At 35.7% G+C, this 26,702-nt stretch overlaps 1 protein-coding gene and 1 non-coding gene across 2 annotated transcripts in view; both read right to left on the reverse strand.

The window, feature by feature from the left end:
• Positions 1–26,702, reverse strand: part of LOC124231567 (bromodomain and WD repeat-containing protein 1-like) — a 122,865-nt gene that overhangs the window by 39,820 nt on the left and 56,343 nt on the right. The window contains exons 19-26 of the mRNA XM_046648358.1: positions 22,760–22,943; positions 18,910–19,003; positions 14,865–14,996; positions 7,279–7,373; positions 5,135–5,324; positions 3,625–3,750; positions 3,414–3,521; positions 604–728 (exon numbers count right to left, since the gene is read on the reverse strand). Of these exons, the coding sequence (XP_046504314.1) occupies positions 604–728; positions 3,414–3,521; positions 3,625–3,750; positions 5,135–5,324; positions 7,279–7,373; positions 14,865–14,996; positions 18,910–19,003; positions 22,760–22,943 (1,054 nt within the window). The remainder of the gene's footprint in view (positions 1–603; positions 729–3,413; positions 3,522–3,624; positions 3,751–5,134; positions 5,325–7,278; positions 7,374–14,864; positions 14,997–18,909; positions 19,004–22,759; positions 22,944–26,702) is intronic.
• On the reverse strand, positions 6,881–7,067 carry LOC124231578 (U2 spliceosomal RNA). The gene has a single exon (XR_006886604.1). It is a non-coding gene; the product is annotated as a U2 spliceosomal RNA (small nuclear RNA).

Below are 26,702 nucleotides of genomic sequence, written 5' to 3' on the forward strand. Positions count from 1 at the left end.
CAGAGCAACACTGTCCAAAAGAGAAACAATGGGAGGTGCATACGCTAATTTTTAATTTTTGACTAGCCTTATTAAAGTAAAATGAAACCACTGAAATTTAATAATGTATTTTATTTAACTCAATATATCCTAAAACTGTTGCAAATAACCAATACAAAATAATGAGATATTTTACATTCCTTTTCTTCATACCATGTCTTCAAAATCCAGTGTGTACAATTCTATCAAACTCAATTCGAAGCAGCCACACTTCAAGTGCTCAACTGCCACTAGTGGCTAATAGCTACCATACTGGACAGGTTTAGCAAATTATTTATTCTCAATTTTCTCAAAACAAAAGTAAAAGCAATTTCGCCTACGGCCAGAATTCTTCACTCATTTAAGTGGCATGGAAAAGTGGATAAAACATGTTAACACTTAATTGTTGCTGTAGCACCCCTATTTTTACTTCTAATAGGTTCCCATCTATCAGAACTTCAACCAACATCTTAGGCTGTCCACAACGTTTTACTATCTACCCTGCAGCTAAATGGAAAAGGCATGCTAATCAGCCAGAGGGAAAAATCTAAATTTCAATAATTCCATGAAAACAATAACACATACCTAATAGAGAAAGATTTGTCGGTAAGTTTTCCAGTTGCGGGATCTATAAATGCTAGTTTGAGGCAACAGAGTGTAGGGGGCCCAACTTCGTATCGTATTCCAACTATTTTGACCAATTCTTGATCCTTTAACAGACATTTTTAAAAGAATATATGTTTAAAATAGTTAAAGCAATTCCTCAAGAATGTAATTCTCACATATTGCTAAATTAAGTCATCACATCAAACCAACAGACAGGTTTAATTGACCATTAATTACAATCATTTTTAAGTTAATTTTCACATTTTTTTGAAGATAGACATTACTACTATTTCTAATATAAGAAATATACTCACATAAGAAAATATACCACAAAAGTATAAAAAGGAACACACAAATCACCAATCAGCTCAGTATCTAAAGACAACCACTGTTGGACAGTTTGAATTTCCTTCTGGCTTTCTTCTCTTCCTAGAGACATATTTTCATTTACATAATTTTGTATTATGCAGATCAAAATGTGTAAGCATTTAATTTATTAAATATTCTTCAAAATCCTGATATTAAAATTTCTACCTAAAACATTTCGATAAATACTTGAGGATCTACCACGTGCCATGACCTATGCCAGGCAGTGGGGATAGGACAGTGAACAGGAGAAAGTCCCTATCATATTGGAGTACCCATCAATAGATGTGCCATAATTAGCCTTCCCCCAGTATCTGTTTCCCTAATACTAGGAATACAAGAAATCATTCATCCATTTATTCACTGCACAAATATGACTGTTATAATGGACCAAACAAAGTGCTAACTACAGTTGATTTTCATTATTCACAGTAGTTATGTTGTACAGAGTCAACTCGAACACTGAATTAGTGAATACTTAACCATTGCTCCTAGAGGAAATACAGGGTTAGGTTGCTACAGGCCTCTGGTCACAACAATGCAGTCACCCAATCAACAGATAATCTTACGTTTATATAATCTTATGTGTTTCTGTTTAAAGATACTTCATTTAACATATGTTATTAACACTGAATTCACAGGCAAAAGTACTACAACTCATGCCCAAACAAAGCGTATCTAAAACACATATTTCCTCCAAAGGTACATCACCACTTTCTTATGCTTAGGAACATAAGAAAGCATTTTAGCACTACATTTGGGGGCCATTTTAAAATACCTAAGTCACTAAAAAAGCACAAAAATGCGAAAAATTTTTAATGTGGCATTAAACAGACCACAAAAGGAAGACTTAATTACAATGAGAGCCTTCAAAACAGAAGGTATCAACCTTGGTCAACCTCAGCTGAGAACATGCTGGCCAGACAAATCAAATTTTTTGCAACTTTGTGCATGTCTGCAAGTGACCAGAAAAGCACCCTGAGTATTGATTTCGGGGTTACAAATAACATACAGCAAGTAGGCAAATTCACAAATGTGGAATCAGTGAATAATGAGGATCAACTCTACTTAGGTACACAGTAATAAATGAATTTATTTATGAGACACAAATAAATCCAAACATATCTAAAGCCAAATTCATAGAAGTACAGCTACTAAGTTGAATGAGTGTTAAAACTTTGTTAAAAGTTTTTTTCATCTTCCAAGAGTTATTAAAAGTATCAAAAACATTTAAATATATAAAGAAAAAAATAATCAGCTGTGATGCTATTCCACACATAATCACAAGGACACCTTGATGTATTTATTTTCATTAACTACATATCTTTAAATTTTTACTATCATAAACACAAAGAGCATCTCACATCACATTTTCCTCTTAGTAATACATTGTGAAAATTTAACCATCATTCATTCAACAAATATGTTGAAAGCCTCAATTACATGGTGGGCTCTACAGAGTAGTCAATTGTGTGAATGTACCATGGTTTGATTTATTCAATATTGTAGGAAATTGTGGATTTTTTCCAATTTTTTGTTTTTATAAACAGTGACTAAGAATTGCCTTGCACATAGATTTACATGTATTTCTGGTTGTTTCCTAAATTACCAGAAGTAAGATCACTGATTTAAAAAGTCTAAATATTTTTGGTTTCAATTCTAATTGCCAAGATATCCTCTAGAAAGCTTGGACTGTTTCATGTACCCTATCACACCAATCCAAACAACTGTTAACAAAGCAAAACCATTGCTAATCGCTAAATATAAAAAAACATAAACGTAAAAGAAAAATTACAAAATTGGTTAAATACAGGAGAGCTAAAATGTTTTTGTGTTTTGTTTTTTGTTTGGAGAAGAAGACTGTCGCTGAGCTAACATCTGTGCCATCTTCCTCTATTTTGTATGTGGGACACTGCCACAGCATGGCTTGATGAGCAGTGTGTAGGTCTGTGCCCTGGATCCAAACCCACAAACCCCAGGGCCACTGAAGGAGAGCATGCAAACTTGACTACTACACCACCAGGCCAGCCCTTCAAGTTTTTTCCTTATTTTATTATGCATGTGAGGCTGACCTTTTTTCCAACTTATATTTCTTCTTTTGAAAACTTGCACTTCTTTTGAAAATCTGTCCTGGGTATACTTATTTTAAGATTAACAATATATATTACAAAGCTGCCTTCCTGAGGGACTCTAACACACTTAAAGGTGTACACACCAATCAGCAATACACATGACTGCCCACTGACAAAGAGAAGTCTTCCTACTTCATCTTAGAGCTTAGCAGTTAAGAGCAGAAATGTTTTAAGTAGAAAACTAAAGGAAAGATAGTAATGAAATACGCCTTCAGTAGTTTAATGGCTTTATAAATAATTTAACAATATATGTGCTAAATATTTAATGATTTAATAATACCATCATCTTACCCTGAGATCCATTTTTCTCCAAGGCTCCTTGTTAGGGTTCAGTTCATAAATGTTATTTCTTCTGACAGCCTCAATATAAGCTTCATGACCCTGACGAAAATATATTACCTACAGAAGGGAAGTACACGTTTAAAAATAAATAAAAATCTAAGAGTAATATAAATTTTGTTTTATGGTCCATATTTGTGCTTTTAAATTTTATTACTCTCACCTCATCACCCATTTGAGGAACAAAAGGAGACCTTCGAAGTGTGGTATCAGTTATCCAAACTGGAGGATGAAATTCATATAAATGTTCCATATTTGCAAGCTCTCCTGGAGTCACCCTCCTCAAGTTCTGCCAAGCAGAAAAAACAAAGTTTAGAAGAAGACAAAGGGGCAGCATGTACTATTTGACTGAAAAACAAAAGAACCCTCACCATTCAGAATGACTATTTATTGGCATTAGTTCTTAGACAGCATACATATTTGGTTCCTTAAGATACACAGGAATATATCACTTATTTGCATTGTACATCTACCTAGCACTCTCCTAGCATCTCCTGAATTTCTATAGATTCTTTATAACACTTTACATCCTATGGAAGGGGACTAACTTCCAACCTAAATCCTCTTCAATACACAGCCTGGCCTGCTGGGACTCCTCTGAATTTCACCAGAGTAACGATCACACGGAGTCTCCTCTTGATTTGACATATTAAGACTGGTGATTTTAAAACATGACCATAAATTCTTTAATACTCCTCCTCTTGTTTTCAAAAGGTGGAGCCCAAGTCTCCTCCGCTTGAGTATGAGCTCAACTTGCTTCTAAGAAACAGAATAAAGCAGATAGGACAACGTGCAACTTCTAAACCTGGGTCACAAACAGCATCAGGGCTTTGCCCTTGCTTACACTTTTGGACTTGCTCTTGGGGAAAGTCATCTACCATGTCAGAAAGATACTCAAGCAGCCCTATGGAGAGGCCCAGTGATGAGGAACTGAGGCCACCAGCCAACTGCCATATGAATAAGTTTCAAAGAAGATCATCCAGCCCCATTCAAGCCTTCACACAACTTCAACCCCAGCGAACATGAAGACTGCAACCTTATAAGCCGAAAATCACCTAGCTAGTCAGCTCCCAAATTCCTGATCCATCAAACATGGAAAAATACTGTTTCTGTTTTAAGCAGCTAAGTTTAGGGTGATGTGTTACAGAGCAATAGATAACTAATACAAAGAGGGAGCATCTTTAAATAATGACAGCTAGCTACACAACACATGCAGATGCACTGTACATACAATAAAGAATAGGGATACCACAATCAGGAGAAGAGTATGAAGATAAAACATGTCAAATAAAAATGAGAAACATGGCAATAACAGACAAAACAAGAAGAAAGTGCCGTAAAATGCCTTAAAGTATATTTTTGGTGTTGAAATTGATGATAAGAGACGATAAGTTATAGTAGGATTCTGAGCAAAATACAGTTTTCTCTTAGCTTCAGATTCAGAAACGTGTAAGTTGCCAAGCACAACTCAGAGCAGACAGAGAAGTTTTAATCATAAAGTACCTTTTCCAAAAATAAGTTTGCATTTTACATTTGATTCCTCATAACCTAACACTGTCAATGAAAAAAAATAAGCCTCCAATTTCCCAAATATTTCTAATTTCTAAATATGGACAGAAACGCCTCCATGATAATGTAGATAAATATTACTTTTAAAGATATACTTTTCTTACCTCTTTTTTAGGCTTATTTTCTTTCTTCCTCTTTCGTCTCCTTTTTGGAGGAGATAAATTCTCAGTAGACATTTCATCCTCTGAACTACTGCAAAATCGGGTAATCCGCCGACGAGATGATGTTCGTAAAGGAGGCTGCAAATTGATGCCTGCATCAGCTGTCCAATCAGAATATCTAGAGGAAGAGTCACTAGAAAAGGAAAACATTTTAAGTTGTACGGAACCAGAATCTAAGCCCTAATACCGAAGTAATCATATAACCTTAAGAGGAGAGAAGGAGAGACAAGGACGAGGAAAGGAAAGGGCCAAGGAAGATTCAACTTGAACATTCTGCCCTATCAACAAATACTGAAATGACTAAAGATCATGAGAGACAGAGAGACTTTTACTGACACTGGAAATTATGAAAGGATGTAAGCCTGAGGAAGTTTTTTTAAGTATAATATAGATGAGACCTCATGGAAGACAACATCTAGAGCCAACTATTCCTCTTTCAAAAAATGAAGTGTAGTTATAAAAACAGCAGAGATCATGCAGAACCGTAAGAGTAAGAACCCCTCTAACTTGCAGGAGGCTCAGGAACAGAGTATAGAAATTTTAACTGGAATGACAAACCATCAGTTAATACACAGAGAAGCCCAAGAAGACCAGAGCCACACCAAACAGAAAGCTATAACTGGTCAGAGCTTCTTGCCAAGAGGAGGACTCTCTCTGATATGACAGAAGATCCAACAGAGGGACTAGTCCTAACCGACTCTGAAGCAAAAGCAGAGTCAAAAGGAAACTAGATCTACAAAACTAGTCCCTGGACCACTACTAGCTTCAGCAAACACAGAAAAGGATGGTGAGGGCCTCTACAGGGGCCACCACTGGCCAACCACATACCTCTCAGGCTCAAGCCAACAAACACACACATTTCCAAAAGCTATTTACTTTTAAAAAGAGCTGTTTAGGGGCCGGCCCAGCGGTTAAGTTCACACGTTCCACTTCTCAGTGGCCCGGGGTTCACCGGTTCAGATACCAGGTGCGGACATGGCACTGCGTGGCAAAAGCCATGCAGTAGGCATCCCACATATAAAGTAGAGGAAGATGGGCATGGACGTTAGCTCAGGGCCAGTCTTCCTCAGCAAAAAGAGGAGGATTCACAGTAGTTAGCTCAGGGCTAATCTTCCTCAAAAAATTTAAAAAAAAAAGAGCTCTTTAAAAAATTTTTAAGAGCATATGCTTTGTATATTCAAGGAAAGTTGAATTAAAAGACAATGACTATAGAGGTAGAAAGGAGAACGGTGATTGCCAGGGTGGGAGGGGTGAAGCGGAGAACTGCTGTTTAATGGGTACACAGTTTTGCAAGACGAAAAGAGTTCTGGAGATTGGTTGCACAACACACTGTGAATGTACTTAATACTACTGAACTGTACGGTTAAAAGTGGTTAAAATGGTCAATTTCATGAAATGTATATTTTACCACAATTTAAAAAAAAAATAAGAGTAGACGTGTTCTAAAACTCACTCCAGCTCCTAATCATAATGGAATAAAGGAAGACAAGAAAGGAAGCAGAGAGGACAGTAGAATGGTTTGGACCAGGATAGTATCAATAGAAACAGAAATAATTTGAGCCATATTTAGAAGGGAGAATTTTCTAGACTTGGGGATGGATACGTTGTGAAGAGACACTGATGTCCAGTTTTCTGGCTTGAGCATCTGGCAGACGAAGCTGACATTTACCAAGATGAGAAACAGATGTTAATACCTTGTTCCCATAAAATTTGGATATCAAAATTAAACAAAACATTAGCACGCGCAATAACTAATAATAAATATAACAAGTGCCTCACCATACATACTTTGGATACGACTCTTTATAAATGCAGCCCAAGACTAAATGGATATTTTGATACTACACTTGATCTTAGCCAAAGGCCGAGAAGCGATAAAATGGATATTTTGAGTGTGCATACTTTACACTGCTGGCTCAAATGTTTACAGTCAAACAAAAATATCCCAAGTGTTTCTACAGAAACAGCTGTTAATCCAGTTTTCTTCTCCTTTTGAATGTAGTGCATCTTGAATGGCAGTCAAGTACGGCTCCATCCAAGGCTATGACGAAAATGCTTAAAAGATCAAAACAATTAAAAACAGATACCTTGAACTTTCACTGTCACTTTCACTTCTTCTATCACTTTTCCATTCTTCCTCTTCGGAAGAACAAGAACCTTCACTTTGATCACAGGAAGTCTCCTAATATGTGAGGATGAAAAAACTAAAATAAAAATCTTGATCTCTGAGGTTAAATAACACAAGTCAAGAAAAACCAGTTATCCTAATCATCTCAGAAGCAAGCAGATAATCAAGTGATAAAATATAATTAGATAAACGTAAGCAGCAACTGTCTTTACTACATATTTTTTATCAAAGCATAAGGCAATAGAGAATGTTTATGAGACTTAACACTACTACTATTAACAAAAGAAACCGATGCAACGGGCCATTCGCTAAGTTAACAGGTCAATGTAAAGGTTCTCCGTGTTCTGGACTTAAGCTATTGTCATATGTGTGCAGCAGTATCTTAACTTTCAATTCCCTAATGAAATGTGATGCTGAGCACCTTTTCATATGCTTATTTGCCATCTGTATGTCTTCTTTGTTGAGGTGTCTGTTAGCTCTTTTGCTGATTTTTAAACTGGGTTTGTTTTCCTATTGAGATAAGGTTTAAAAATATGTAGTATATTTTGAATACAAGTCCTTTATCAGATATGAGTTTTACAAGTATTTCCTCCCAGTTGTGGCTTGTCTTTTCATTCTCTTAAGATCTTTCCAAGTGCAGTAGATTTTAATTTCAATTAAGTCCAACTTGTTGAGTTTTTCTTTCAGGGATCATGCTTTTCACAGTGTATCTAAAAAGTCATCACCACACCCCCAAGGTCACCTAGATTTTCTTCTATGTTATCTCCCAGCAATTTTATAGTTTTGCTAAAGTTTTACATTGGTTTATTTCTGGGTTCCTATTCTGTTCCACTGATCTCTTTCTCTATTCTTTCACCAATACCACATTGTCCTGAAAACTGTAGATTTATACTGTCTTTGTCAAGTAGTTCAGTCTTCCAACTTCCTTGTTTGTCAGTATTCTATTAACTATTCTGGGTCTTTTTCCTCTCCATATAAACTTTAGAATCACTTTGTCAATATCCACAAAATTTACTTGCTGGAATTTTGATTGGGATTGTGTTGAATCTATAAATGAGGTCAGGAAGAACTGACATTTTTTTAATTGAAGTATAACTGACAAACATCATATTAGTTTCAGGTGTACAACATGATTTTGTATTCGTATACACTGAAAAATGATCACCACAGTAAGTCTGGTTAACATCTGTCACCTTACATAGTTTTTTTCTTGCTATGAGAACTTTTAAGATTTACTCTCTTAGGAACCTTCAAATATGCAACAGAATATTATTAACTACAGTCATCATGCTGTGCATTACACCCCCATGACTTATTTACGACAGATATTTTGTACCTTTTGACTCCTTTCACACATTTTGCCCAGCCCCAAGAACTGACTTCTTAAAGATATGGAGCAACAGGAACCCTCATTCATTGTTAAGAATGGGGTTTTTTACAAAGCTAAACATAGACTTAGAATCACACTCTTCCGTATTTACACAAATGCAGTGAGAAGTTATGTTCTCCAAAAACCTGCATATGGAGGTTTATAGCAGTTTTATTCACAACTGCCAAAACTTGGAAGCAACCAACATGTGCTTCAGTAGGTGAATAGATAAATTAACTGTGGCAAATCCAGACAATGGAATATTACTCAGCACTAAAAAGAAATGAGCTACTGAGCCATGAAAAAACATAGAGGAAACTTAAACTCATATTACTAGAAAGTAACCAATCTAAAAAGGCTACACACTGTATGATCCAACTATATGATATTCTAGAAATGTCCAAACTATGGAAACAGTAGTAAGATCAGTGGTTGTAGTGGCTCAGTAGGAGGGAGTGCAGGAGGGGTGATTAAGTATAGCACAAGGGGTTTTTAGGGCCATGAAACTATTCTGTATGATAGTGTCATGGTAGATACGTAACATTATGCATTGGTCAAAACCCAGAGAACTGTACAACACAGAACGATCCCTAATGTAAACTATGGAATCTGGTTAATGGTAATGTATAAAAATTGGTTCATCAGCTGTAGCAAATGTACCACACGTCTTCAAAATGTTACTCAGAGGAGAGACTGTGTGCAGGGGAGAGGAAGTTTACGGGAACTTGCTGCACTTACTGTGCAATATTTCTGTAAACCTGAATCTGCTCTAAGACAGTCTTTCTTTTTTTTAAGTCAATAAAGGGAAGAGAAGGGAACAAACAACTATCTGATTCCCACAACCCTAATAGTTACAGTCTACTTTAAGTTCTGGTCATGCATACTAGGCAGGCACTTTCAAATTGAGACATGACCTTTTCCTCTAACAGCCATTTGCATTAGGTGTATCAATAATGGATAATGAAAATGCCATCAAGAACGAGACCTTGAAAGACCAAATCTCAAGTTTACTTCAGTTGAACAGGCAAAATGCAAAGTCAACATATTCTAAAAGGATATTTCTCAAAATGTAAACTCAGTGATGTTTCAGGAGTACAGATTCCTGGGCCTGTCACACTAGACCTACTGAACAGAAATCTGCTTTTTCTGCTCAAAATGAACTTTGAAAAAAAATCACAGTAATTCAAGAAACTCTTAAAAGCTACTATCTAAGGGCCAATCCCACAGCCTAGTAGTGGCTAAGTTCAGTGTGGTCCGCTTTGGTGGCCTGGGTACATGCCCAGATGCAGACCACTCCTCAGCGGACATGCTGCAGCAGCAGCCCACACACAAAATAGAGGAAGACTGGCACAGATGTCAGCTCAAGGCAAACCCTCCTCATGCAAAAAGAGGAAGATCAGCAACAGATGGTAGCTCAGAGCCAATCTCCCGCAGCCAAAAAAAAAAGGAAAAAAGAAAAAAAAGCTACTATCTGGAAACCAGCCACTCTGTGAAATGTTTAAATGTATTATCTCAACTAACTCTCAAAACACTCCTGTAAACAGAGGTAGGGTTAACATAAAGCTAATGAAACAAGTTTCAGAGGCTTTCCATTTAAATTGCCAAGGCCCTATGCCTAAAGAACTTTTGAGTTCTTTTTCGTAAGGAAGGTCCCTAAAATTCAACAAGCTTCAAACCCCACAAAACTTGGACCCATCCTGCCTACGAATTTTGTATCATCTCTCAAGTCCCTATCTGCCCACTACTACCTCTTTATATACAGGGAAACCCAAGGCTAAGAAATGTAAATTATGCCTGGGGGGGTCACAGGAGACTAAGTACAAACACTGGAATTAGAAATCAGTCCAGCTCTATCTACTATCAGTGCTTTACAAATCAAAATAGAAGGGAACTAACACATACACACCCAGCCACACACACAGAGACAGCCATCGCCACCACTCTGCAACAACACAGGAGAATGAATTTCACACCACTGTAAGAGGTAAAACAAACTACCACAGCATGACATTACGATTTATTTTAAAAGGTCAAAGTGATTTAACATCCTACATTATCTACATGTGTTAGCTTCAAAGTTCCCCATTAACTGAAAATACATCAAATTAACAGCTATAAAGAGAAAAATCGTAAGATTAACACCCCTGATGATTTAAAAAGAGAAAACTTATAATGATTCCTGATTTTTCAAAAAGAACACTTAAGAAAATAAGCATTAGTTATTTCCCTAACATACTCTAGGGACCTAAAATAAAGCATCTTACTTCATGTGAAAATGGGAGGCACATTTCCACCAACAACAGGAATATTGCTCCATTTTCTCCACTACTATTCAATATTGTATGAGAAATATTAAACCATACAATTAAACTACAGAAATTGATCAGAGGTCTAAAAACTACAAGAGAAGTAGTAAAACTACGTATATGTTTAAATGAGAACACACCTGGAAAACTGCAGAGATCAATGATAACATTTACTCAAAAATTCAGTTAACACAGCAAGATACGTAAAACATTAAGCCTAGTGAAATCAACAGTCTTCATATATACAAATAATCACTACTTAGAAGATATAATGGCAGAGAAAACCCCACTAACTTAGAAGCCAGGAGAAAATATTTTCTATACATATCAAAGATAAAGAACTAACATACCTAACATATAAAGAACTTTTAAAAATTGAGGGGGGATAAAAGACCAAGAAAATAACCAAAAAACGATAAATAAAAAAAAAGGGGGCCAGCCCTGCGGCCAAGTGGTTAGGTTCGTGTGCTCCACTTTAGCGGCCCAGGGTTTCACTGGTTCAGATCCCGGGCACGGACATGGCACCGCCTGTCAGGCCACATTGAGGCAGCATTCCACATGCCACAGCTAGAAGGACCCACAACTAAAAGATACAACTAAGTACCAGGGGGATTTGGGGAGAAAATGCAGGAAAAAAAAAACAATCAAAAGACAGACAATGCACAAAAATGAAAAAAAGAGACTCTAAATATATGAAAAGATGTTCAACTTCATGAATAACAGAAACTCAAAATAAAACTACACTGTGAACTAAACCAAAGAAAAAGAAGAAATACCGCATGATTTCACTTACATGAGGTACCCAGAATAGGTAAATTCATAGAGACAGAAAGTAGAAAAGAAGTTACCAGGGGCTGAAGAGAGAGAAAAGTAGGGAGTTACTGTCTAATGAGTACAGTTATGCACCCCATGAGGACGCTTCAGTCAATGACAGACTGCAAGTACAACAGTAGCCCCCAAGATCAGTTATCACATAGCCTAGGTGTGTAGTAGGCTATACCATCTGGGTTTGCCTAAGCACACTCCATGATGTTCACACGACGACGACATCACCTAATGACACGTTCCTCCGAAACTATCTCCGTCATTAAGCAACACATGACTATCCAGAGTTTCTGTTTGGGAAGATGAAAAAGAGCCAGAAATGTATAGTGATGGATGATTACACACACTGTAAATGTAGTCATGCCACTGAACAGTACACTTAAAAAGTGAAAATAGCAAATTTTATGTTATATATATATTTTATCACTTTAAAAAAAATAGCCAAAGCATAAAAAATAAAATTACACTAAGATATTATCTCTCACCTATTCATCTGACAAAATTTAGAAAGTATAACACACTCTGTAGGCTAAAGGGTAGAGAAAAATGCACTCTCATACAGCACAGGTAGACAGAAATGCAAGGCGGAAGTCTCCTTTAGGAGTAATTTTTATCACTATCTCATAAAACTCTTATGCATTTATCTTTTGACCCAAAAATCTCACTTCAAGAAACGTATCCCCAAGTTGCATCTCCAAGTGTAGAAAAATACATACATAATACAAAAGATTATTCACATAGCATTATTCCTAACAGAAACATCCTAAATGGCCACAACCAGGGGAGTGGTTAAATAAACTGTTAGAATCACACAATTAAGTATGATGCAACTCTTAAAAAAACATAAGCAAGATATTTATAAACTGATAGGGAGTGATTTCAAAAGTATTTTAAGGGAAAAAACCAAGTACACAAGAGCATCTGCAATATGCCATATTTTGTGTAGAAACAGAGAAATAATATAATATGTACATATCTGATTGAATATATGGGGAAAAACACAGAAAGGATAAACTAGTGAAATGGGTTATCTAGAGAGGATGGGTGGGAATGTTTATCATAACTACCCAAAATCATTAAGTAAAACATGCTCAATACATTATAAATAAGAAAAGAATAATGTAAAAATAGTCCCACTATATAAAACAAAATTATTTAAATGAACAGTTTTGATGATAATAGATAACATTACTGGATATTAGGCACTGTTTTAAACAATTTACATGATTAATTAATTCACACAACACCTCTGAGGGACACGCTGCTATTAATTACTTTTACAGATATAGGCAGAGGCACAGAAAGGTTACACAACCTGTCAAAGTGGAAGAATTTGGATTTAAACTCAAACCCTATGCCTGACAACTATCCTATTGTTGTATAAAGGAATTAGATGAATTGTTCGTCCACAACCATCAAAGAAGTGAAAAAGACACACTAATTAGGAGAAGATATTTGCAAGTCACAAATCTGATAAAGGTCTTGAATTCAGAAAATATAAAGAACTCTTACAGCAATAAAAAAAGACAACCAGCGGCTGGCCCCATAGCTGAGTGATTAAGTGCACGCACTCTGCTTTGGCGGCCCACGGTTTCACCAGTTCAGATTCTAGGAACAGACATGGCACTGCTCGTCAGGCCATGCTGAGGCGGCGTCCCACATAGCACAGCCAGAGGCACTCAAAACTAGAATCTACATCTATGTACTGGGGGCCTTAGAGGAGAAGAATAAGAAAAGAAAAAAAAAAAAGATTGGCAACAGATGTTAGCTCAGGGGCCAATCTTTAATAAAAAAACAGACAAACAAATTGAAAAATGGGCAACAGATTTGCATAGATTTCCCCAAAGATATACAAATAGAAAATGAGCACATAAACATGTTCAACACCCTTAGTCATTAGGAAAAATGAAATGCAAATAAAAACCAGTGATACGTCACTTTATACCAACTAGGAGAGCTAAAATCAAAAAGACAGACAACAACAAATGTTGACAACGATGTGGAGAAACTGGAACCCTCATACATTACAGACAGGAATATAAAATAGTGCAACCACTTTGGGAAACAATGTAGCAATTCCCCAAAATGCTAAACACAGAGTTACCATATGACTCAACAAATTGACTCCTAGATACAAACACAAATGAACTGAAAACTTATATCCAAACAGAAACCCATACACAAACGTTGATAAGCAGTATTATTCCTAACAGCCAAAAATTGGAAATAAAACAAATGTCCATCAGCTGATAAGTGGATAAACAAAATGTGGTCTATTCATACAATGGTATATTGGGCAATGAAAAAGAATCAAGTTTTGATACATGCTATACGTGGGTCAGCCTTGTGGGTCAGCCTTGAAAACATTACGCTAAGTGAAAAAAGCCAGTTACAAATCATATTGTATGATTTCATTGATATGAAAATGTCAGGAACAGGCAAATCCATAGAGACAGAAAGATCAGTGGCTGCCAGGGGCTGGGTGAGGTGGGAAGGTGGAGTAACAGCAAATGAGTTCTGTATAGGGTTTCTTTTTAGAGGTGATGAAAATATTTTGAAATTAAATACTGGTGATGCTGGCACAATTCCACTAATATGCTAAAACCACTGCATTGTATATCTGTATAAATAAATATCTCAAAACAAAGCTGTTCAAAATTTTTGTTAAAATTCAAAATCTAAAATTTCATCTTAATCTCTACAGAATACTGTATTTTCCCTTAATTTCCAGGTAGATTCAAATTCAAGAATTAAGACAAATTATTTAAGATTATTTAATAGGGGCCAGCCCCGTGGCCAAGTGGTTAAGTTCATGCATTCTGCTCCAGCAGCCCAGAGTTTTGCAGGTTCGGATCCCAGGCACTGACCTAGACCACTCATCAAGCCACGCTGAGACAGCAGCCCACATGCCACAACTAGAAGGACTCACAAATAAAATAGACAACTATGTACTAGGGGGCTTTGCGGGGAAGAAAGAAAAAGTTTTATAAAATTTTTTTAAAACAAAAAAAATTACTTCATATATTTTAAAGTTATGAAACTCACATGTCTTACAGAGCTTGAAGATTCATTCTCAGAAGATAACTCAAGCCGTCCAAGATTTCTTCTACCATAATTTGGATATTTACGTCTACATGTCCTCTGCCTAGACTGGGACATCATAACAACCGAATCAGACTGAAATATAAAGAAAACACACAGATGAAAATCAACACCTAAATAAGTACAATCTTCAACAAAACAAGCATTCTATCAAATTTCCAAAAAGATTTAAGGCAAAAAATAAAAAAGAGTAATAGTTAAAAAAAAAAGAAAGAAAGAAAATATTCTGGAGTGGATAGTATTTTTGCCATATCCTGTTAAATCAACCTCGGTCTTTTTAATTTTAAGATACTCAGAAGAAATGGCTAAATTAGGCACATCAGATCAGTGTTTTCCAAATTAAACTATAAGTTAATTGGTTTACCATGAATAAGATAATAGTAACAATAACCGAAAAAAGACATCACTTCAAAAATATGCATCTCAGAAGTGAAAATATATATTCATACATTATGATGCAGTAACCAACCTTAACGAATATATCACTGTGTGAATATACAGGTATAGAAAACCACCTGAAATAATCCTCAAACATTATCCCTAGTTATTTCCAGGTTTTTGGATGATTTGTTATTGTCAGTACTTTTCAGTTCTTGAATTTTTTAAATATCATATTTTTAATCAAAACAAATAATCTTTAAAAATCAGCCAAAAAAAACAGGTAGACTGAATTTTTTTTTAAAGAGGAGGGGTGTATGCTACTCCTCAAACACCAAAGTCATACATGAAATCAACAGATAAAGTACATCTTTCTTGAATTGATACACAAATCAATTTTTACATTAGCACCATCTGTTTGATAGCAGTGTCTTTTAACATCTAAACGTATCACTGGCTGATTTTAAAATGAATTGTGCTTTCCTTAATTTGTCAGTACTGACTTGTGTTAAAGTAAAAACTCATACTGATGAATTTCACAACTGATAATATATAAACCCAAGTGGACCAAAACAACCACTCTGAAGAACAAGAAAATCAGTCAAAATACGTATTTTTTTAAAATATCAGTTTGAGGGCATTACACACCTAACAAGGCTATGAAGAATTACAGGACCAAGACAAGAAAAAAAGATAAACAATAAAAAGAGCTCTAGAATTTCACTCTAGGCGAGGAACCTGAAAGTTTTAGCAGGGAGCAAACAACTGACAGACTAAACTCATGAGTTAGGCCAACAAAATCGCAATTCAGAGCCTCCTATGTTTAGAACACCCCAGGCTTTGGCTGTTACCCCAAAGGGCTACAGCCTAGACCTATAGGTAAACTACAGAAGAACAGTAATTTCAAGGAACGAAAGCCCATCCTTGTTTGGATTAAGGCAACACAGGTTTGACGGTGGCCCTAGAAGCTTACCAGAAGCAAATTTAAATCTTCTCTGGGAAGAAATAACATCCTAGGCTTTAGGCTTTGAATCTCTAACATTTAACATGTAATCAAAAACATAGGCAACAAAAATAATGTGACTGTAAAAACTGAGAAAAATATCAACAGGGAATGGAAACAGATCCCCTCTGTTGAGGGGAGCAAGACACCAAAATAAGGAAATTACCAGACACAGGTTTTTTAAATAACTATGACTGATTTTCAAGGAATTAAAATAATGAGAACTTTAGCAGAAAACTGAAAACTCTAAAAAAGAACCAAATGAAAATTCTGAACTAAAAGATACAATAACTAAAACAAAGAACACCACAACAGGTTTAACAGCAGATTGTTAGTGTGAACTAACAAAGTGGAATACAGGTCAGAAAAAAGTTCATAACAGCAGAAAAAAGCCTAAGAAACAAAAGGGAATCGACACTAAATGTCTAGAGTCGGCTGGGTGACACAGTGGTTAAGTGCGCACATTCTGCTTCGGCAGCCTGGGGTTCACCAGTTCAGATCCCGGGTGCAGACATGGCACCACTTGGCAAGCCATGCTGTGGCAGGCGTCCCACGTATAAGGCAGAGGAAGACTGGCGGCAGATATTAGCTCAGGGCTAATCTCCCCGGCCCACCCCCCCCCCCCCAAAAAAAACAGTAAATGTCTAATATATAGGTGACTGGAGTCTCAGAAGGAGAGAGAGAAAGTAAAGGATAGAATCATACTACGCAAACACCAGCCAAAAGAAAGCTAGCACAGCTATATTAATATAAAACAGTTTGAAGAATAAACCATTACTAGAGATAAGGGGTGAAAATTCATAATGATAAAAGTTTCAATTCAGTAGGAACATGGGAAATTCTAAATTTGTACATACCCAATGACATAGCTTCGAATTACATGAGCCAACAAATAGAAACAGAAAAATCTAAGTAGTGAGATTTTAACACATGTCTCACCATAGGTAAGAATGCAACCATTTTGAAACCACATGCGGCATTAATTACAAAAGTTAAATATACATGTATACTATGATCCAACAATTTCACTCCAAGACATATTTCTCAAAAGAAATACATATACAGATATCAAGAGATATGCACAAAATGTTGAAAGCAGTCTGATTCTTAATATTAAAAATATGAAAATGACCCAAATGTCCTTCTAGAATAGGCTGATTAAACAGAAGTATGTTCAAGGGAATACTATACAACAATGAAAATGAATGAACTTCAACTACTCACAACACAGATAAATCTCACAAGGTCAAATGATCAAAGCCAGATACAAAAGATTACATACTGTGGGGTTCCATTCAGATCGGTGTTTCCCAACATTTTTGCATGATTGCTACCCTACAGGAAAACTTCAGACTTTTTCCTAATTCCCCCCCATGAAATTTTAATACCACAGATATAGTATGTAAGTGTTTATGTACTATGTGTATATCGGTGCCTTGTACATAAAAAGATAAGCATAAAGCTTAGTTTTTTAATTCAATACAGGGTTAACAATAATTAAAATTTTTGAGATAAAAGTTAAATTGAAAATTTTAAAGCTCTTCACATTTAACTTTATTTCTTAATTTTAATGTGATTTAATATACATGGATTGTAATGCATCACATTACATATATAAAATTTATGAATACATACCAGCAATATAATCAAGTTTTTAAAAATCTTTCAAAACTTATTTTTCCAGCAAAAGGAAAGCAACTGAAAACACATTAATTTCTTAAAAATTTTAGTAAACTTTTAAATTTTTCACATGAGAAAATATCCTAACTATACCAAAGATACTCATTCAGCTGATCAACATTTTTTCTTCTCGGTACTCGACAACTAAGTTGAATCACTTTTAAATTAAGTAATAAGATAAAAACTATTTTTACTTAATTCTCAAAGCCCAAGTCATATACAAAAGTACTGAGCATCAAGTTTAAACAACAAGGCAGCTGATGGCAGCCAGGCATGATTAAGTAATCTCTCACAATATGACTTCAAGACTGAGTGATCAACTGAGAGAAAACTTTCCAAACACAACCACTTTTCACCACAACGTTGTGGCACTAATCTTGCATACATCTTGTGTGCCTTCCATGAATTCAGTGCTAATGCCATTCATGTGATGTTCAAAAAATCCAAATAGAGAAATTAAACACTAAGGAATAAGAATTTCTTGAGTAAGGCTGAGCTTTCACAAACCATTGTAACATCTAAGATTTTCAATAAATGCATGATTTGGATAAACTTCAGGAACAAAGCTAACCAGCAGTTTTAGAAGACAGCTGGTTACCTATGGGAGAAAGGAGAGAAAGAAGTAAAACGCTTTTGATGGGCTAGTCATGTTCTGTTCTTGACCTGAGTGGTCATTAGACAATTTTCCAGAACCCTTTAGCACTGTTAGGCATTAGGCTACTTCCCTAAGTTTTCAAACTACCCTTTCCTAACAGCTGTACAACCTTATGTCTTACTATTTTAAATTCCAAACAGGAGGCTTTAAGCAAGATCTATTATTCAAGTTTGGGTGAAAGTTACTAACATTCTCACTGCTCAAAAAGAAAACTATAAATTTCAGTTTAAGTTCTAATTTGGTCATTGTTAAGAAAACAGAATTTAGGGTACCTTTTGTGAGAGCTGGAGAGTCTTCCTTTTTCTTCCAATTACATAAAGATTTCTTTCCTCTTCACCTTTCTCTATTCTGAAGTCTTCCAACTTCCTACAAATTTAAGTATCCAGTTATATTCGTTACTGAACTCATAAGTAAAGGATACACAGAGGAAAAATTAATCATTATGATTCTAGGAATCATAAGCTTATACACTTCTTAAATTAATACAGAAAACTCCTACAGATATAACAAAACTTAGGTCAAGCTGTACTTTATGTTAGAAACATAAATAAAATCTCAGCAGCAACTAGGAGGTCCTATTTTTCATATTTAACACAGAAATACTCATTCGTTTGCACTTTGGCCCTATTAAGACCAACTCGAACAAGACCTCACATTACCTACTCAAAAGGTCCCTAGGATTTTCCAAGATTGCCAATTCCTTTCTCTAAAGAAAAAAGCAGAATCCTGTTCCAAACTTATTAAAACTGCATGTTCTATAATTTGTAGAAAACGAGAAATGTTACTAGTTCTTCTACCTATATTTCACTTATATGATACAAAAGAAAGATTATAACGTTACTGTGACCAATTTCAAAAGCAAGGGAACTTCTACTATGAGAAAAGTACTGAAGATCATTTTTCCTTCTCCAGAGTGAAGGAATTCAAGTGACTGAATGCTCTTTTTCTCCAATTTGAATACTGTTGAAAATACATAGCTTTATGTTTTGCATTCAATTTAAAACCTGCTGGACATTTCAAAACTGACATGTTGGCCATGCTCCAAGATATAACTGGACCATCAAATAAGCATAAACGCTGTAAGGGCAAAAACTGATTCTAATGAAATCGTTTTTTTCTGAAGGTTCATCTGCAGCCCACATTCAGATTACAGTGGAACATTATTCTATCCACAGGAAGTTCTGAATCAGACTCAACCCTTCAGTTGTCTATTTCACCAGCTTTACGTGTATTTAAGGAACTCGATAAGGTTTTTCACTTGCAGCCAAATGAAATTCCTAACCCATATCTGTATGCTTCTCTGTTTTGACAATGAAACACTACATACAATTCATTCACAACCAATAACAAAGCAAAGGAACACTCCAGGCTTTCATAAGTATCGTCTTCAACTGTGTGCAATTCCATGCCTAATAAGATGGTCAGCTAAGAAAAGTGATTTTGTAAAAGATCACAGAGTAGATACGCAATTCATTCATTCATTCTTTTAGAATGAATAATTTCTACTATTGTTAGGTTAAGACAAACTACATGACTGAACTCTAGCCCCTAAAAAAATTACCTCTACTGGGAAACAACATTGTGTGCTCACCTTTTTGCACAGTAGGATTATTTATCTTCTCACACTTTGACCTATCACCTAATTTTTCACAATAGATATGTACTATTTTTACAGTCAGAAAACCAATTTTTAATTTCTCTTGACCCTTATCAAATGACAGCCTAATAAACAGTTGTGTAAAATTTGCCATTCCTCCCCTACAAAGATTGTTGTCAAGGGTGCTGACCACTACTACACCACTCAGCATCCCCTTTATAAAATCTCATGTATATTTTAGAATACCACACTAGAAAGAGCTATGCCCTTCTTTAGGAAAATTATATTGTGGCAGACAGCTAGCTGTCTCCTTTTCTTCCTTAGAACAGAATCTCAATTTTTACCTAGCCTCTTTGCTGGCCTAAATAAACTGTACTACCTAGCCTCCTCTGTAGCTAAGCATGGCCGTATGACAACACTCTGGTCAATGAGTTATGAACAAAAATGTCATATGGGAGCATTAAGGCTGCTTAAATGAAGCTCCCTCAACTAAAAATGTGCTTTTTGCCTTCTGCCCCTCTTCCTTCTTCTAGTCTAAATCTCAGCCTCCCTCACAGATGCAGATGTGTGATCGCTAACATACATAAAGCCCAGCTATGTTGGACTTTGAGGTGACCTTAAGATTGGAAGCCACACTCTAAGATGGAAATGAGAAACATGGGAGCCTGAGTCCCTGATTAACTGAGGAACCATGATTCTCGCCTTAAATTATTTCCAGTCTTCATGTTAAGAGAATAAAGCCTTGTTTAAGAAACTACTCTTCAGGTCTTTCATTCTTGTTCCCTGTTTATTTCCCTTGGTTTTGAAAATGAAAAATATCCCAAAATGACACTTTCAGTTCTCATGACCATGCAACTCAGACACAATATTAAGGCTTAATTTTAGCATAACTACATACACAATGGTGATTCTGTATTTCTCATCTCAATTCCAGATTTTGCTTTTCACTGTTTTATTGTGTGCTTATAAACATTCTCAAATTCATTGTACATTATAAGTATTATCCAATATTACTCCAATCACTGAAACTCTTCTGGCTAAACACATGAAGGAAACACTTCTACAAAATTATCTTCAAGGTATTAGTTATTATAAGACACAAACATGACAGAATACTGAAATATATTTTAGATATCAATGAAAAACAGTATTTGCTGCCTCTATTTCAGTAACTCAAAAATCAGTCTGTTACAACTCAGCAGCAAGTAACCCCCTACTGCCCAGACTATAATTATGATATACCATTTCCACTAAAAGAAAATAGGGCTGCTTAAGAGAAAAGTGATGTCAGTTCTAGGTTAAGAAATTTACAAGTTGAACCTGTAACACTTGACCATGCCTGAGAGCAGAGATGCTGTGGAATGCTACCATAGTCATTTCAAAAGGACTTAGGAGCTGGGGCTGGCCCCGTGGCCGAGTGGTTAAGCTCGCGCGCTCCGCTGCAGGCGGCCAGTGTTTCGTTGGTTCGAATCCTGGGCGCGGACATGGCACTGCTCATCAAACCACGCTGAGGCAGCGTCCCACATACCACAACTAGAAGGACCCACAACGAAGAATATACAACTATGTACCGGGGGGCTTTGGGGAGAAAAAGGAAAAAATAAAATCTTTAAAAAAAAAAAAAATGAAAAAAAAAAAGGACTTAGGAGCTAACTTGAAGAGGCTCCTCCTGGCCAGGGATAGAACAATTTAACTATCAATAAGGAATACTAGAAATAAGCTAAATCACAGCAGTGTAATTGATACAGTGAAAAACACAACACATACAAATTGGTCATTGCTGGAGGATGAAAGGGAATAAATCTTTATTTTGAAGGTAAATAAAGCAAAATAATCCAGCCTCTATCCTGTCTTTTAAATATGAACCATACCACTAGATAATCAAATAGAAAATTTCTTTTTCACAAGTATCTACGATAATAAATGACTTCAGAGAGTTGAACTATCACTATTTTATAACCCCTAATGAATTAATGAATCTAGGCAGTGCGCATCAATGCCTGCTAGCATCACAAAGAGAATAGATACTACATGCCTTACAACAGAATTATACCACTTACAAAATAAGTCCTGCAAAAAAACTACAAATATGCCATTTGAGACAATCAGAAATTTAAACACTGATTGGGTATTTGGTTCTACTGAGGTATCGTTTGTTTTTCTAAAGTATGATAACGGCATTGTGGTTATATTTTAAGACAATTCTTTATCTTTTAGAAACAGATACTGACATGCTTTCGGACAAAATGATATTACATCTGGGATTTCTTTCAAAATAGTACTAACGGGAGAAAAATGGGTGTTTGTATAGACGAAACAAGACCAGTTCTGAAAAGATTTACCATAGTAAAAAATGTTACAACAATTTTGACATTTTCCTACCACAATTAAAATAGATTCTAATCCATTACTAAAATATATTTATATGATTATTTACACAACTAATGGATTAGAAGATGAGTAAATAACCATATAGATATATTTTCATAGATAGAAACAATATTAATAGATATCCTAAAACAAACCTAAATATGCCTAGTGGTACCTCTGGTACAACCACTCTTCGTTTCCAAGCCTGCAGGTCACGTTCTGTAGCAATCTGACTACGTGGAGCATTCTGATGCATCTGACGAACACCTTCAACTTGTCCACTACGACGCAGACCAATATTTGGAGGGGAATGGATGTCTAAGCTTAGTCTTCTAAAACCTAGGGAAAAATGGTCAAGAAGTGATTCCAAAATAAATTTCAATCTAATGCATTTAACAGATAATCAGCATATACATTCCTCCTAATAAGACACAAACCAAAAATAAAGACCTACTGAAAAAACTTTGGAAAAAAGAATCTTAATGTGACTGAGATCAAAGTGTAGAATACAGAACAAACATTAACATAACTATTAACCTCAATTTCCATTTTTTACTAGACTTTCTGAACTCTTTTAATGTACAGGTATTTTTCTATTATAATGTTATATTTACAGTCTTAAAAACCTTGTCTTCTTCAAAATTGCATACTAAAAACTCATCTTTCTCGAAAAATTAGCACTGAAGATAGACTCCTCGACCTGTAGTGGCTTTATAACAAGAGCTCTAACAAAAACATTAATTGCGACCTCAAGAGAATCTGAGCCACTAAGGCAGGCAGAGTGGGGTTTTAAAGATTCACAAAAACGCAAAGTGGGGAAATGCTGGCAGCACCTCTAGTGGAGCTGGGTGAGTGGGCGACAGGGCAATGCAGACAACAGTGAACCCTGAGCCTGCAGAGCTAATCACATGGGCACAGGAGACAAGGCAACCTCCCATGAGCCAGAAGTCACAGAGGATGGACACTAGCCTTGAGGGGAGGGAAGAAAGCCCCAAGCAAAATACTTGTTTTCTCAAAACACAGAGTAAAGGGGCTTCTGCTACTAATGCAACAGAGAAATTGGGAGCTATATACTTTCCTGCAGGAGGCTATAAAATTCCACTCCAGCTATGCCAGCTCTCTTTGCCTAGGGTAAAATCCACATGAGTAAATACAACTTCTGCATTCTTCTACAGACAACACTCTGTTTACCATTCAAATGTGAACCAATTTGCATTGCACAACAGACTATATTTCACCTACTAACAACAGCACTAAATATCCCTGCTATTAATCCAAACATTTATATTAAAATATGTATCATATGTATAAAAGATATTCATTTTGTCTCTGATTTTCGGCAGTTTTACTATGATGTATTGTAGTCATCTGTTGCTACATAACAAATTACCCCAAAAGACTGTATTATGATTACATAAAAGAATGTGCATGTTCTTGGAAGACTTAGGATGAAGCATTAAGGGATAAAAGTCACAATGTCTCCAACTCAATCTAAAAAGGTTTAGAAAAAACATACCAGAGAGAAAGAGAGACTGTATGTACACAAAAGGAGACAAAACAAATGTAGCAAAACAATGAATCTAGGTAAAGGGTATATGGGTATCTATTGTATTATTCCTGCAACTTTACTATAGGATTTTTTTCAAAATAAAACACTGGAAGAAATAAGGTCTTATGCTATAAATTTAAGGGGAAAAAACTTTAATTCATCATATTAGTTTTTGTTTTTTACAGTCCTAGTCCATAGGCAGCAGGAATTCACCAAAAAATTTTTAAATTCATCTGTACTTAGCTGTAAAGGTCCTTAAAGCTCAGCAAGCCCAAGGGAAAGTAACCAAGCAAAGTAGAAGAAACTCAATTTGCCAAGTCAAATAAGATTTAATGTAACTTGAAAGCTCTTCCTCCATAGACACCTAGAAATGCCTTGTAAAATATAACAAATACCCTTAAATGAATCATGGAACTGGCAAATCACCTTGGGAAACAGGAAACTAAATGAGATCATGAGCTGAAACTATGGCAGCCTGACAAAGTTGTCCAAATCAGTAATCCAAGGGTTTGAGTTTTTACGCCCACATGGAAAAGAAAAATTAGGCCTTGGGCCTGTGTCAGGCACACAGTTCTAAATGAAAAATAGCCCTCCTGCCCCCACAACCCCTTCCCCCTCCCCGAAAAAAAAGCCTCTCAAATCCTTGCACTGCTATACCCCAAACAAAATTTTAATTCACCTATAGGCATAAGGAGATAATTAGAAAACTTGCCTATGTCTGCCTGAATCCAGATCGGGGCCGGGCGGGGGGACAACACATCTTGCCTGGGAATTCATAAACATAGCCTGTACTTCACCTCAGTTAGGGGTTCAAATTTATATTACTCATGTGGTCCAAAAACCACAAAAAGGGTAAATTAAAGTAAGAAGTGGTCCTAGCAGGGCCTGCATATCCCAATGCCATCTTCCATTAAGATTACTGTGTGTGCAGTGACTACCTGTCTTTGGGCTAGCCTGATTTTTATACCGTTTTGTTCTTTTCAGTAAAGGCAATTTGTCAGATATTTAATCCACTGTTTTATAAAACTTCTTAAAGAGACAAGATCATAGGTTAAACAAAACATTTTACTTATAAAAGGCCCTAGATTAGTGATAACCTTGGGTACCTTACAGAATCATTTGTAAAACCATTCTGGAAAGACAAGCTCTCAACTTTGGCTGTACATCATTCCCACTGACCATTTCCTCCTAAAGATAAACTCATAATCCAAACTAACACATGATGATATATAACAATATAGATTAGGCTACTCAGTGAAATTTCAATAGTAAGAAATATTTTAAACACTGTAAAATACATAACTTAGAGGGAAGAAGAAAGAGAAAATATATCCAAAAAATAGGTATTCAACTTCATTAGTGACATTCAAAAATTTCAAATTAAGACTGCATTACCATTTGACACCCACTTGAATGGCAAATCAAGAAATCTACCAAATCCTGGAGAAGTGAATCAACAGCACCCTTTATATACTGCTGATGGGAGTACAAAGTGTACAACCACTGGGGACAATAGATTGACATAATGTATCTATACCCAGCAATTCCACTCCTAGATTAACATTCAAGAGAAATTCTTTCAAATGTATAGAGTACCCACACAAGACTATTAACGTCATTTCTGTTCATGATTAACGTCATTTCTGTTCATGATTAGCAAAATCTCAAAGCTACCCAAAGCCCATAGAATGAATAAATAAAATCAGATATATTCATAATACATAATAGTCAAAATAAATCTGATCTAACAATGGAGCAATCTTAAAAATATATTATTATGCAAAAAGTTAAGTCCCAAATAAATACATAGAACCTAATAACCTTTTTAGAAAGTTTTAAAACAAATGCTTTTTAGTAAGACATAAGAATGTCAAACCTATATTTTTAAAAAGGCAAAGGAAGGACCAACACAAGATTTGGAACAACTGTTCTCTTGGGAGAGGGAAACTGGGGAGGACCACACAAATATATGTAGGTTATTATCATGATTTAATACAAGTAAAAGAGCACCACGTGTGAACAAATGATAAAAACCACGTCACCAACAAAGGATTGACAGACCTAATTCTGTGCACCTAGAATCCAAAACAATGAAGTATATAAAACTTAAAGCATAAGGCACTAATTTTAAAGTCAGCTTTTAAGGAGAATCAACAGAACTTCCAAACATAATAGTCACTACAAGTAAAAATCTAAAGACCAGTTACGTGGCAGACTAGATGAAAGAGATCAAGAGTGACAGGGGAGACAGATCGGAAGAAACTATCCAGAGTACAGCACTGAGTGATAAAGAGATAAGAAAGTAAACTTGGCAAGTGTATTTTAAATAGCTTCCCTTTACAAATAAAAGTGTACCTTTCCCAGTTATAAATTAATTTGTTAGAAGTAGATTCCCGTGAAATGAATTATCTTACTATTAGTTGCCATTACAAAACAAAAACTGAGAGTCTACATGAAAGAAAAAACAAATTCTCCAACAGACAAGTAGAAACATTTGGCAAAAAAGAGAAGCTACTGAAAACGTGTGGCCAAGTGCCCTGTGCAGCTGT

The sequence above is a fragment of the Equus quagga genome, chromosome 21 (genome assembly GCF_021613505.1).
Source record: "Equus quagga isolate Etosha38 chromosome 21, UCLA_HA_Equagga_1.0, whole genome shotgun sequence".
Taxonomy (NCBI): Eukaryota; Metazoa; Chordata; class Mammalia; order Perissodactyla; family Equidae; genus Equus; species Equus quagga.